General features: G+C 39.3%; 2 protein-coding genes across 5 annotated transcripts in view; both read left to right on the top strand.

Moving 5' to 3' along the window:
* Positions 1 to 530: 530 nt before the first annotated feature.
* On the top strand, positions 531 to 9,712 carry LOC117540889 (heterogeneous nuclear ribonucleoprotein C). 3 transcript variants are annotated; one of them, XM_034207833.1, is made up of 9 exons: positions 531 to 665; positions 2,266 to 2,356; positions 3,663 to 3,928; positions 5,200 to 5,233; positions 5,441 to 5,491; positions 7,299 to 7,468; positions 8,226 to 8,339; positions 8,471 to 8,625; positions 9,154 to 9,712. In XM_034207833.1, the coding sequence occupies exons 2-9, from the start codon at positions 2,352 to 2,354 to the stop codon at positions 9,250 to 9,252; spliced, it is 894 nt and encodes a 297-aa protein (XP_034063724.1). In that variant the 5' UTR covers positions 531 to 665; positions 2,266 to 2,351; the 3' UTR covers positions 9,253 to 9,712. The 3 variants fall into 3 exon arrangements, with proteins under 3 accessions (XP_034063724.1, XP_034063722.1, XP_034063723.1); XM_034207831.1 differs by having other exon boundaries at positions 8,226 to 8,357; XM_034207832.1 differs by having other exon boundaries at positions 564 to 659; positions 8,226 to 8,357.
* A 1,915-nt stretch (positions 9,713 to 11,627) lies between these two features.
* Positions 11,628 to 11,938, top strand: part of LOC117540896 (zinc finger protein GLIS1) — a 41,957-nt gene continuing 41,646 nt past the window's right edge. For both annotated transcript variants that reach the window (XM_034207845.1, XM_034207842.1), the window contains exon 1: positions 11,628 to 11,710. The gene's annotated coding sequence lies outside the window, so the exon portion shown is untranslated. The remainder of the gene's footprint in view (positions 11,711 to 11,938) is intronic.

The raw sequence follows: 11,938 nt of genomic DNA, 5'->3' as shown, positions 1-11,938 counted from the left end.
GTAAAGTATTTAAAGCTGATTGCAATTTAATATGGTCTTATCACCAGTCTAAAACCTAGAAAACACTCAGATATCTCTTGAATAAGACAGAAGTAGAGGGCACATTTTCACAATAAAGCACATAAAACAGGGAATCTATGCTTGAAAAGTGACGTGATCATAACAACTATTATTTTTTTCTTCCTGTCAATCAACTATTTTATTCAGCCATAGAATGACATCACCTCAGCATCATTCACAACAACTGAAAAAAAAGTGTTTGTGATTTGCCATTAATCTAAAAAAATAACATTTTAAACATAATTCACAATTATGACTTAAATACCCGTTTCCTTATGTAAAACAGACAAAGTTAAACCCTTATTCAAAGACGAAATCAAGGCAGAAATATTTGTAGGAAAGAAAGACTGACTTTCAAAGACAACAGGTGAGTATGTTTTAAACACCAGGCCACACCGGAGTGGGTGGTGCTGTTTTAATGTTCCCTCAATCACAGACCCCGCCTTCCCGGGGTGTTTTATGATCCAAAACAAGCATCCTTTCCCAGTACTGCGCCACCGCCATCACAGCTCGGTGGTAAGAGAAAGCTGCTCAGAGCTTCATAAAAGGACGGCCTGTAGTCACGCATTTTACTGAAAGCAAGACATTTTACCCTAAAGGTCGTGGTGAGTATTTTGTTCCCAGACATTTTTGTTTATTTTTCCTTCCTTTTTCTTTTCTTTTTGGATTTTTTGCAACGATGCTTTTTCTATTTTACCAGCGTTATGTGATGGCTAGCTAGCGAGGTAGCTAGCTATGCTAACTCGCTCTTTTCCCCCTGAAAGAAAACACACACACGCTGATTGTGTTTTTTAAGAAATGCCACTCTTTTGGATGCATCTTAGCTGCGGTTTCTTCCATTTTTCGCAAGATTGTGTAGCTTTGGTTTTCCTGCGTTTATTGTGAAGATTTTTCCTTGACGGGACTGTTTTGTCTAAGCTAAGCTAGCTCATAGCTAAGAGGCTCTTGTTGGTTTTTATAGTCGCAGCTTCTCCCTGATCCATTGCAGATTTCGTCACTCTTTTGCAGGTTTTGTTTTTTGCAAGCAGAGGAACTGGCCTGATCTCTTTTTTAAATGCTTTTCGAGTTGTGGTTGGCTAGCCGGCCTTGTGTTTTTCACCGAGGCCTGTTGGTGGATGGATGGTTTTCGATTTTCTGGATCAAGAGTAGATTTTTCCAGTGTTTTTTCTTTTTCTCCTCTTTTGATGCAAGAGAGATTTTTCTGCTTTTGGAAGTGGTCTTCCGGTGGCCTCAGTTTTGTTGCATGTCGTTACAAAAGAAATACACATTTACTTAATTAAACGTTTGTTGATCTGAATGAGTATTATGGCTGTTTGTGTATCAAAATGAAATCACGCCTTCACATTCACCCCCAGGCCACAGAAACACCCACAAGCTCCCATAGACTGTTCATAAGAGACAAGAGAAATGTTCACATTCAGGGGGAATACTACTAAATTAAAACCAAAGGCATGGTCCTATAATATAAAGCTTTAAGTTATGTATTACATCTCTTATTTCCCCTCAATCTCTCTACTCGAATTCTTTACTATTATTATTTTATGTGTAGGCTACTTTTTATTGTGATTTATTTTCGATTTTAAAGAGGTCTGTAATTCTTAACTGGTCTAATATTTACAATGATATTACTTCATGCTAAAAGAGTATTAGATAAGGACTCGTATATATATTTTTACTATCAATTATAGGAGTAGATGGTATTTGACTAGGCCTAGATAATTAGTACATTTGACACCTGATTTATATGTTTTAAACATGAAAATGCCTTTGATAACATTCTAAAATATGCCTTTATCATTGTATACACCAGCTCTTAAAGGGCTTCACCTACTGTGTTTATAATATACAAACTCCTCTACATATGGGATATGTTGGGCCTGCCTTACGACTTTTCAAGTCAAGTTGGTGATTGTAATGGTTTTGTTCGGTTTAGCAGGTTTAGATTTCCCTTACTCTTGGATAAATATAATATTCTCCCAGAGTTCATGCTTAATAGCAATAGATATATCACGTTAACATGCATTATGGTTAGGGTTCAGTCCCGGAGTAGCTTGTTGTAATGGGATTTTCTTGGAAACGCATACCTATTTTTTTCTTTTATTTTTTGAGGTGATTTTCTGTTTGCCTCATCTCACTCCAACCAGGTAAGACTTGGTACATCATAACCCTGCTCAGCTTGACTGAGTGTGTTTTCTGTCACCTCAGTATTTATCGTGAGGGGCGAAGGTCGTGACAGCCCAAACTGATCCCAGCCCTCAGTGTGAAACCTCAGACGACTGCACACAGACGCTATGGAGTGAGTGATGAATGTTCGACCCCCTGTCAGCCCGGGGGGTCACACTAATGTTTTCATGTTTGCTGTATCGGGGATCACTTTCCATCTCCACTTGACACGGTTCTGGGCTTTATATGGTTCTCTCATCCTTCCTTGCGTCTAATAGAATAATAACACAGCCTCTTTATTAGATCATGAGTGAGCTGGACTACAGAGACAATCCAGTAAATAAAAAATAGTTTATTATCGGGGATTTACAAATCTGAGAGCTTTTAGTTCTGCGGTAAGAGCAGCACATAGCATTTTTTTTCTCCCCTTTTTTATGGAGCATGACATCAGATTACATTTCTTTATTTTAAATGCTGTCCTCTACTGGTCTTAATGGTGAATTGCAGTTTAGTCATTTAAATGTTCTCCTGCTGAGTGAAATGGATAGTTTTACGCTGCCTTCACCAGCATTTTCAACTGACTAATACCCAGAAATAAACACATTTGCCACCCCTTTTTCAATACTGTATTAAAGCGCCAACAATTAGCACTGACTAAACCCCAAACTGATCAAACTCAAAACATTACTATTGGTACAAATGATACCATACAAGTACAGCATCTCACTTTAAAATACCTTAAATATTAAGTCCAGTAGCATTCCTTAACTCTTAAATCAGCCGAATGTTCAACCTTCTCTACAGCCTGAAAGGGATTTCTTTTTGTAATACTTTATCTTGTATTTTGCAGCATAATGTTGTTTTGTATACAAATACTTAAATGAAGTTCATTGATAAAAGCAGCTACACGCTTCAAACAGTGGAAATATGCTGCTAATTTTTGTTATGGACTAAAATTCAGTCTGTCATTCTGGAGATAATATGATTACTAAAAACTTGAGTCGGTGTATGCTTTACTTCGCTCAGGCCTCCAATTGTATGCTTAATTTTGTTGGTTTGTCCCAGAATGTGGTGCATAATAAGAAAATTATCTATATTTAGACTGAGAAACTTAGAAATGTGTTTATTAGATAGGGGAAAATATGCAGCAAGACTTTATACAAGGAACATTTCAGACCAAATTTAGGACAGGTTTTGGATTCTCCTGTTGAAACAAAAAGGGTAAATAGCCTCATATCCCCCCCCTTAACTTCCTGTGGGTTTATCCTTCGTTATCTGCACTAGATTTGATTATATTCTACACTATTGTCTTGATTCACAGCTGAGGGAGGGACTCACCAGTATTTAACACGGGGACAGCAGGAGAATATCAGAGGAATTAATTAAATATCCTGCCACTAAACATGTGACCTGTCTCTTTGTGTTTCTTCCCGTTTTAGTCGCTCCCCCACCACCGCCAGCCTCATGGCCAGCAACGTCACCAACAAGACGGACCAGCGCTCCCTGAACTCCCGGGTGTTCATCGGGAACCTCAACACCCTGCTGGTCACCAAGGCCGACGTGGAGTCCATCTTCGCCAAATACGGCAAGATCGTTGGCTGCTCAGTGCACAAGGGATACGCCTTCGTCCAGTTTCTCAACGAGAGGACGGCGCGCTCTGCTGTCGATGGAGAGGACGGGAGGATGATCGTAGGACAAGTTCTCGGTGAGGATCCAATTGTGTTAGGATTGTTTTGAGCTGTTTTTTTTGCTTTAATGAAAGTAGAGTAGGAAAGGTGGGCGAGAAAAGTGATGACAGGCAGCAAAGTGCCACATAGTTTTTAAACGTATTGCATAGGTCATTCAATAGACATATTCTAAGGCAGGGGTCGGCAACATTTTTGATATAAAGTGCCATTTTCTAAAAAAGAAAAAAAAATGTGGTCAGTGTGCCGACGATCGTGAACTGTCAACGGGGGGGGGCGGGGGGGAGCCTCGCTGCGGGGAAGCAGTGTGTGAACCGTTTCACCTCGTCAGCGCTACTTACATGATGTGGTTTGAACAAATTTAAAGAATTGGTTTAAACGGCATAATAACAATAATGACGACCGTCCGTTCTGTGATTCTCCAGAACACACAGACGGCCAGTCCGCCCCTGTGTAGCATATTATTTTCGATGAGAGATGAGCAGATCGCCACTGGGCTTTCAACTAAAGACACAGCCACGCAGAAACTGCGGCATTTGTACAGCTCCTTATGGGTACTGCAATGTGTGAAGTGCGGGCGTGCTCCGGCAGCACTTCACCTCTGATCGTTTCACCACGGAGGAAAGCAGCAGCAAGTCGACTGGAGCTAAAGAGAGCGGGGCTGCGTTGCGTGCATGGCTTCCTTCTATAACGGGGAGACACACTCTGGCGGGTGGTCTCGTTCAGGATCCTAAAATAAAATATTTTGCCCTCTTATTCCTAGTGTGCCACTGGTTACGCTGCCTCGTGCCAATGGTGGCACGAGTGCCAGGGGTTGCTGACCCCTGTTCTAAGATAAAGCTGTTTTATTTAAAGCAGTTTTCAGGACGTTGCTTGTCACCACGTAAAGCAAAGCCCTTCATTTAAAGTTTTAGAGCGTGAGGAAGTAAATGTACCTCACAAAACAAAGAGATGAATACAAATGTAAACAAACGACATACTTGACAGTTGTGTGTGTATATATATATTTTTGATCTCCTGCAATGTGAAAGACTCAGTTATTAGACAAAAGAAAGTCTGCTTTAAATCATGAAAAACAGCAATTGCGTAATACATTTGTGAATCTACTTCATCTGTCAGTGAATAATCCACAATCTTGACAATCAAAATATTTGTACAAGCTTGATTTCTAATTACAAGCCATCTCCTACAGTATTGTTATTTTCTTTAAATCTTTTTTTTAAATGGTCTGATATTGTAAACTGTCGGTTGCAGAGAACTAATTTAGCTTTTTTCTGTTTTCTTTCCTCAGACATCAACCTGGCCGGAGAACCCAAACCACACAGGTACAAAGACTACCAAGTGCTCAGCTGGGGACATGTACAGGTGTCACTATGATACTTCAGTTTATCCACGGTTTTTCTAGAAAAATACCGCTAGGGAGGATGGCTAAGACGGGGAAGTATACATATAAAAGTTCAGCTGACTTGACACAACTTCAGCGTCTCTCTGTTTCCCTTAAACGGACTCTTCTTGTTTTCCTGTCTCAACAGTAGTTCCTCCTTCGAACTCGACTATGACTTTCAGAGAGATTATTACGACAGGTGAGTTCAACATATCCCTTTGTCATTTTATGACGAAACGGAATGAAAAATGACCTTTTTTGTCTCTCACTCATAGGCTAGTATTTTCTGTTTCTCCTGATGTTCTTCCTCTCACTCTAATACATGCTGCAAATATGTTAATAAGAAAGTATGTTTATCAATGAAAGTAACGCTTTTAACTTCCAGAATGTTACAGTAGGGGATACATCTATCAATTAGTCAATACCTTGTTGAATATAATTGGTATATTTCCACCACAAAGAACTCTAGTCCAGTTTTGTCTGAAACAATGAGCTGTGTTTGAAACAGCCCTGAAAGTAACACTTAATAGACGAGCAGATGACACATTCACCAACTACTGTTTATACTCCTTGAATGAAACGGTTCATTTCCACCACATTGTAAACATGTGTCTTTGACTGTATATACACAGCGGTGCACATAACTTTTTGAGTGAGTTACTCAGATGAGTACCAGGAGACAGTGTTTGGTACTCACCCCACACGAAGCCTGGTCCTCCTCAGTGTCTCCTTCACTGTCCTCTATTTACACTTCTTGCATGCTAGATGATGAAGATGATGAAGATGATGAAGATGCACCTCCCGGTCTCTTTTTAAGCCTCCGATTTGCTTTCTCCAAAACTTGTTGCCAAAACTGTGAAGTCCTTGCATTTCTTGAGGCCAAGTTGAAGGATCAAATACTAAGAAATTATCACATGACTTGAAGTCATATCTGATTTCAGATGTGGGAAGTTACTAAGTACACTTCTTCAAGTACTCTACTTAAGTACAATTTTGAGATATTTGTACTTTACTTGACTTTGATCTAATTTGTAAAACTAGCTGCACCTTTACCAGCTTTGAGAACACTTTAATGATCAATCATTACAAAACTTATCGTATATATTATTCTGAAATGGACCAATCTGCACAGCGACTACTTTTACTTTTGGTACTTTAACTATATTTTGATGATAATACTTTTCTAATTTTACTTGAGTAACATTTTGAATGCAGGACTTTTACTGTAACAGAGTAACACTCTGTACTTCTACTTTGACTCAAGTGCAAGATCTGAGTACTTCTTCCACCTCTGTCTGATTTCAAACTCTTCCATTAACACCCTGAGGAAGTTTGCAACTGTGTGTTTTACTGCACTTTGGTTTAAATCAAACTGCAGCAGCTTGACCACAGAGCGTGAACGTGCGCGGGGCACAGAGTGTGCTCAGGGGAGTCTCCCACTGCAGCCAGTTGGCGGAGTTTTGGCACAATTCTGCTGTTCATACCGACGTTAACCCCGTCTGTGCACACAGCGACCAACTCTGTTGTCCGGTGATCTAAGCCTCTGCCTCCTGTAAGCTTCACAGGTCCGTCGGTTATGTCCTGCGCGGCGCCGCCAGCACCAGTTCAGTCAGTCATAGAAAGTCCGAAGAGTTTTTGCAGGGAGAGAAACGGCAACGTAGCTGCTTAATGTCTTTGTTTTTTTTTACATGTCTAGTAGTTTACTCCATTGACTGTTGACAAGGAACACGTGTAGACGAAATATGTGTTTTGTTTTGAGGTACGCAAAGGCGCGTAGTGACACAAGTGACGTTACGCAATTCAGATTTTTGCCGCGCATGCATCCCTGCGTCCCAGTTATGTGCACATAACTGGTACATATATATACATATTTGCACACATATTTTTTAAATACAATGTTTTTATATTCGGGATTATGGGAAACGGTATTTCGATTTCTGTCTGTACACACAAACTGGAAGATTGACAACAAAGCTGACTTTGACATTGTGCTGTGTTTGATGCAGAATGTACTCGTACCCGTCCCGTGTTCCCGCTCCTCCCCCCCCCTTGTCGCGGGCCGTGATCCCGTCTAAGCGTCCGCGGGTCAGCCTGAGCGGAGGAAGCAGCCGGCGGACGAAGAGCAGCTTCTCCTCTTCCTCCAAGAGCAGCCAGAGGACATCCTCGTCCAGAACAAGTGAGATCATCTGGAGCCTTATCAGTCTCTGCAGGGTGCTGCACAGACGTTGTTTATGAAGTCCTTTTACTTGGGAGAAATGAAAATCCTACAAACATGTTTTCATCTCCTGAAAAATGCTTTAATGCCTAAAGTTTGAAGTACCAGGATACAGGCTTAAATATTTCAAATGTATTATTACATATTTAAATTAATTACTAGGTGTGGGGATGCCAGGTAAAGGCTGAATTAAGTCAATCATAATTTATTAACAAAATCTCAAATTTTAGCTTATTTCAATCTCTAAAATGTAGCTGCTTTTTCATGTATTTGCTAATCAAACACTTGACACTTGAGAAAATATAAGATTTAGAGCTGAAACTTCGTCGATTGACAGAAAATGTACCAACAACCATTTTGATATTCAAAATAACTGTTTAGTCGTTAGACAAAAGGGCCAAAATGTTCTAATTACAGCACCTCAATGTGAGGATTTTCTGCTGGACCCTACCATCATATTACTGTGTGTAAAATATATTGTCTGATAAAACATGCCATTCTTAAAACTTGGCCTTGGGATCTGTGAAGTTGTCAAGATCAACCAAGAGTGAAAAATAACTTTTAATTGACTTTCTAGTTTGATTTGGGTAACAGTTACAGCCCTACAGTCAAACAAATCATTTTAGCTGGTTTTAAATGTGTCGTTGATGAGAAGGTATATGACTCCGAGTGTCTCACAGAGACATTTTTCTAACCGTCGTACTCGTTCTCTCTGCAGTGAAAGTGGACGAGCTGCAGACCATCAAACGGGAGTTGTCTCAAATCAAAAGCAAAGTGGACGACCTGCTGGTGAGCCTGGACAGCATGGATAAGGACCACGGCAAGAAGTCGGGTATGCAGAGGAAACACAGTATGTTTAAATGTGGAGGAGAGCGTGTCTGACTGTCACAAACTAAAGCATGTTTACCAGATGGTTTTGCACAGTGCCACGATTTTTCTGACTGTTTGAATTTCCGTCTGAAGCTAAGAGTATGAAAACGGAGCCAGGCGAGGTCACTTCACCGCCACACCCGAGCAGCAAGAAGGTGGACGGGCTGAAGAGGAAGGGGGACATCCAGGACATAAACGACTCTGACGAGGATGAAGACGACGAGGGAGACATGCTGGAGGAGGAAGAGGTGCGAGTGCCATTGTTTCTTTTTGCAAAGCTACAGATGCATTTCATACATAAAATGCAGGTTTTCTGTGATTGTGAAGGCAATGAGAAAATGATCCTACCGCTTAATTCATTTGTTACCCCGGTAAACATTTTACTAATGAGTTTTAAATCTCAATCGCTAGTTTCAAGTCTTCTTCAATATAGTATAATGTTCATTTTCTAAGTTATGGTCCTGTTGAGAGTAAAATGGACAAAAAAATGGTATGCCTTGTGATTGCAAGTTGCTGCCACTGTATTGTTGGCTTTTGCAGCTCAAGCTACTTTTCAACAACAATATTAGCAAAGCAGTATAATTCTGTAATCCTAAAGAAATCTCTCCACGAACACTTTATAAAACCTTTACCCTTTTTGATATAAAGATTTGCATATGATTGCCGTGTTATGGCCCTGAATTTGTCCCTGACAGTTGCATATTTAAAATACATGCCCCAATAATTCTGTTAAAAGTGTATCAAATCTCATCCCTAAATGTTCTTTCGACCTGCAGGTGAAGAGTCAAGAGAGGGATGACGATGATGAGGAAGAGGAAGGCGAGCACATTGAAGATGATGATGGCGACAGTGTGAACGGTGAAGATGACTCGTAGGCGCGGACCTCACTTTCCACTGAAGCATAGGAACTCGGACTCCTGTTTTAACACTCATGTTGTAGATATGAAATGCAAACGGTGCACACACACACAAGCATGGTGCACACACACTCTGTTGTCCCAAAGTCGATTTTGTTTATTTTGTCCAGTGTTGCTGTAACAGGAAATAACTAGCTGTAGATCCAGTCTGTTTTTACTGCGTCGGTATTGTCTCCGGGAGAAGAAGGAAACACGGACTGTAAATGTTCTCAGAGACGACAGCTCGACGGACATGTCTTAACGCAAGAGGACAACAATTCAGCTACGAAAGACCGTTTTTATTAAGTTCAATGTGTTTTGGTTGTCATCATCAGTGAGTTTGTTTGACCTTGTGTGTCTGTATGTTAATGTCAGTTTTTTTTATACTATTCAGTTTAACTGTAAAGGAATAAATTGCAATAAAATATTAAAATTTAAATCGTTTTCTGTATTTTATTTTTTCCAAATAAACTAAGGTGAAAATTGCTGAGGGGGAAACTGTATATTTCGTAGACTGTGGATTAGTAAACTCACTTAACTGATTTTTTTAATAGATGAAGGGTCGAATATAATATCAAATCTAGTGGTGTTTACCATGACAATAATTGGAGGGTAACAGTGGTTGATTTGGTCCATTTTTTATTTATTTTTTAATCCCATTCATGTTCAAAAACCTGCAAGCTTTATGAAAAAATCAAATTATGCTGCATTTATATTATTGTACATTTGGAAAGGAACAAATCACAGATGTGTTACCACAGACAGCCAGAAGGTGCCGCTGTTATGACACTGAATAAATGGAGACAGAAGATTTTGTGATACACTTCACATTTACCAAACGAGAGCTGAACAGTGATGTTTCATAAACTCTTGAGTGGCCATGAAATCAATTTGTAAACCTCGCCTGAGCTCTAATTACCAAGAGTAATTGAAAACATCTGTTGGTGTGCAGGACCTTCATATACAATGCCAGTTGTGTGTTTGGCTTGTCAACATTTTTAAAACAAACTAAACAAATTTAGAAAACTTTGCAACTACAATGGTAAATGCTGCCGTAAATATCTCTATCAGTAATAGCTGTGCAGGCTGGAAATGTTAAAGGAAGTCAGGTGAGCAACACAGGCAGGAAACTCGCTGAGGACATCTAGTGTGCAGGTGTGTAACAGCAGGGGTGGGAGAAGTACTCAGATCTTGTACTTGAGTATAAAGTACCAGAGTGTAGGAATACTCTGTTACAAGTAAAAGTCCTGCAATTAAGAGGTTACTCAAGTAAAAGTATTGGCATCAAAATATACTTAAAGTACTAAAAGCAAAAAGGATCATTATGCAGATTGGTCCATTTCAGAATAATATATATGATATGTTTTATAATGATTGATCATTAAAGTGTTATCAAAGCTGGTAAAGGTGCAGCTAGTTGTAATGACTTTGTATTTCACATTTCATAGAAGTTACAAAATAAATGTAATGGAGTACTCAATCTCTGAATTGGAGTAAAAGTCAAACGTATGAAATTGCAAGTGCAAGTCCCTCAAAATTGTACTTAAGTAAAGTACTTGAGTAAATGTACTTAGTTACTTCCCACCTGTGTAACAGATCTTCATAACCTTTTCTTTCTTCCTATCTCTAAACTGTGTTGCTTGTAACTCTTTAGAATCAATCAACATTGGCTCAGCACCCCTCGTCGGAGGTTGCACGTCTCGTTGTGATCAATAGGAAAAGTTTCCTAATCAAATTATTTTATATCAAGGTTATTTTGTTTCTTTATTTTCCTATTTTCCCGTCTGATTATTATTTTTGAAATCCCTTAGATTTACCTGTATAGGCTGGGAACCACTGTGTTATATTAAAGTCAAAATCACAAATGACCATGGACAAAACCTTATTTAATCAAATGCTTTCAATATAAAAAACGGAATAAACCCAAAATAAAGGAAAAAACGCTTTCAAATTGGTCTCAATTGAATCTTTAGCAAGTAATTTCCAGTTTATGTTAATTTCTTTTATGAATTTAGGTTTTCATTTTTATCAGCGTCTGTACCTGAGGCTACTTAAATGAAGTGAGTGATTAGATTACTGAGCTTTGCATACTACCAAATATGTTTTGCTTTGTCTGTTTTTTGTATTCTTTATTTGGGGTCACATAGTATTTTTTCTTACATAGAATCTCACTCAGTTAACAGAAACCCAAAAATAGCAAACAAACCAACGTACAATAAATAAGTAGATACACGATAAAAGAAACATTTTCATTAACTAAATTCACTCAAGACACACAAAAAGTGGTCCTGCGCGAGCGTGCATGTGCGCATAGCAATACCACATGCAGAGGGGCTCGCGCTGCAGAGCGTACAGAGACAGTGGGAAGCACAACCCGCGAGCAGCGAGCGCGAGGCACAGACCGCGAGCTGTGTGAACTATAAGTGGACCCAACACGGTAAGAATTTTAAAGTGATCTAACTATACTTATAATGTGTTTTAAATGTATAATAAGTTATACGTTCATGTATTTAAGTTGTGGAAACCACGTTGTCATGGTGATTTAAAGTGACAACGACACGTTACCACATGATGTATGTTGTGTTTTAGATAAACATGTTTTCAGAGACACGTTTTAATGCAGATTCAGTGTAGCCTACTGCTCAGTTTATCACCTAAAAATCAG

The sequence above is a fragment of the Gymnodraco acuticeps genome, unplaced genomic scaffold (assembly GCF_902827175.1).
Source record: "Gymnodraco acuticeps unplaced genomic scaffold, fGymAcu1.1, whole genome shotgun sequence".
NCBI lineage: Eukaryota > Metazoa > Chordata > Actinopteri > Perciformes > Bathydraconidae > Gymnodraco > Gymnodraco acuticeps.
Note: the sequence above shows the minus strand (reverse complement) of the source record. Positions and strands in the feature narration are given on the sequence as shown.